At 36.4% G+C, this 2,137-nt stretch overlaps 1 protein-coding gene across 6 annotated transcripts in view; it reads left to right on the top strand.

Moving 5' to 3' along the window:
- The window catches only part of ARMC4 (armadillo repeat containing 4), an 84,765-nt gene that overhangs the window by 4,386 nt on the left and 78,242 nt on the right, over positions 1-2,137 (top strand). For 5 of the 6 annotated variants that reach the window (XM_027889704.1, XM_027889708.1, XM_027889709.1 and 2 more), the window contains 2 exons: positions 680-816; positions 1,828-1,941. In XM_027889704.1, the coding sequence (XP_027745505.1) occupies positions 680-816; positions 1,828-1,941 (251 nt within the window). Of the gene's footprint in view, positions 1-74; positions 176-679; positions 817-1,827; positions 1,942-2,137 lie in introns of those variants that run through there. The other variant, XM_027889711.1, reaches the window with a different exon arrangement.

Here is a 2,137-nt window from a genome sequence, read left to right on the forward strand (position 1 = left end):
ATTCTCTTCATTTCTCTGAGCCCATCCTTTTGATGAATACATTTTAAACCATTTTCTATTAATTGCAGAGGCGTAAGACTAAATCCAGCTGCTGTAAACAGTGAAGTGAATCTTCTCAAGAATTTCTCTGGGAAAGGAGAAGATACAGTACTGGAATCACTGGAATATACATCAGGTCAAGATCTGATCATATCTCATAGACCATTATTAATTTCAGTAATACATTTAAAGTGCTTATTTCTACCATAAAGTTATAAAGTAAATATTTATTTATATATATTTTTATATATTTATATTTATATATATATAATTTTATGTATATATATAAATATATATATATTTATATATAAAGTAAAATAAAGTATTTTCAGACATTCAGTGATGTTCTTCAGCCTTTACATACAGGAATAATGTCTCAGTTATGTGAATATCTTCAGTGGAGTTAAAGGAAGTGAACTGACTCCCTGATGCTGAAAAGTGCCAAAAACCGTTGTGGTTCTTGCTTGGATTGGGCCAAGGGTCACAGAGTTTTGCATGATTAATACCTAACAGTATGAATTCTTAAGGGTAAGGAATTGTTTGCGACTTTGATTTGTATATGTGTTACATTAATCATCAAACATAACTATTAAAAAATACTTTTAAACTGGATAAAAACACTAACGCTAATTGGTTACAGATTACGTGTTCGCTAATGGCTGCCGAGCTCCTCCCTGGAGACAAGTGCATGGAGACATTTGTTACTTAGTCATCAAACCACATGACACTGATCCTTTGTATATCACTTGCAACACAGCAGGAGTGTTTTTAAATGGAGTAAGTAATAATAAAGGATACCATGCAGTAATGAATATTTTTATGTGCTAAAATCAAACCTCAGTCAGGTTTAGGGTAGTGGTATTGGGACTGTAAGACCTGCAGAGCTCACGTTTTGGTACAGAAGGAAAAGCCACAGTATTAAGTGTGTGCTAGTTTTTCCATATGTTTTGAGTGCTTTTTCGATAAGTTTTATACTAGGAGTGTACTCTGCACTATTTCCTAACAGTGTTTGTTTGGTCTTTAAATGTACTCAGGCAGTTCTTCACGGTGTTCCATTTTAAAGATGCTGTGGGACTTGATGCTTCTTTAGTGCGAAGTGTGATATTGTTGTGTGTGGCTAATAGAGCTTGCTTTTGTCTTTTTATAAATGATAAGCAGTTCTTTCTCCTTTCAGTGGGAGCTTTTTAGAAATAATTTCTCTCCTTTCCTTTTCATTTTGTTTACCTTTTTCCTTTCAGATGGGTTTTATTTAGGCATATTAGCCCCTTAAGCGTGTTAAGCAGTGACCAGAGCTCTTACATTCATTTTGAAGACAGAGTGACGTCTGTCAGGTGTAACTCCACGGATTGATTTCCTAAGAGTTAAAAAATGCAGGGAAATCTTGCCTTGGCACATTTTTAGTAAGCGAAGCTCCTAAAGCGCAGTCAGTCAGGTCACATAATTTTCTGATCCTTTTAGACATCTGCCATACTGCACTGCAAGCTCGTATTTACTTGGTTGTTTGCCATAACCTGTAAACTCTTTTCAGTGGAACTACACACGGTACAATTAACTGATAGTAATTGGCTGCAAAATTCCATGTAAGGTCTTGGTCATATGCCGGGATGCATGGAGATCCATATATCTTTACAAAGCGTTGGTGAAGTTTGATGGACTCTGCTGAGCATGAGACTTCTGTACTTAATTCATTACAGTATGACCTTTGTGCTTTAGCACTATTTTGTGATGCAGATTAAATTACCTGTGTGGTGCAAAGCTATTAATAATTTAGATTTTTCTTCTTTTAAGGGCCAGCTACAGGGTAAAGAACTTGACTATGAAAGAAAAAGTGATGTATATAAAGATATAGTCACATTTTTAAGAGAGAGATCACCTAGATTTGCAGAAAATATGGCTAAACAGGTATGGATTTACTGATACTGGGTGTATCTTCTACTTTGTACAAGTGTATAATGGCCAGTCTCTTCGCGAACGAAGAACCGGGGAAGGTCTTTCCACCTTCCAGCCTGCGCATTGGATTTTTTAGGTGAGACACAGTGTGCGCGGAACTGAGCCCACCCTTTAATCCTGAGGTTCATCTGCCGGGGCCAAGCACGCT

This window comes from Empidonax traillii, unplaced genomic scaffold (genome assembly GCF_003031625.1).
Source record: "Empidonax traillii isolate 1590-97213 ecotype Southwest subspecies unplaced genomic scaffold, ASM303162v1 scaffold270:size1067046, whole genome shotgun sequence".
Taxonomy (NCBI): Eukaryota; Metazoa; Chordata; class Aves; order Passeriformes; family Tyrannidae; genus Empidonax; species Empidonax traillii.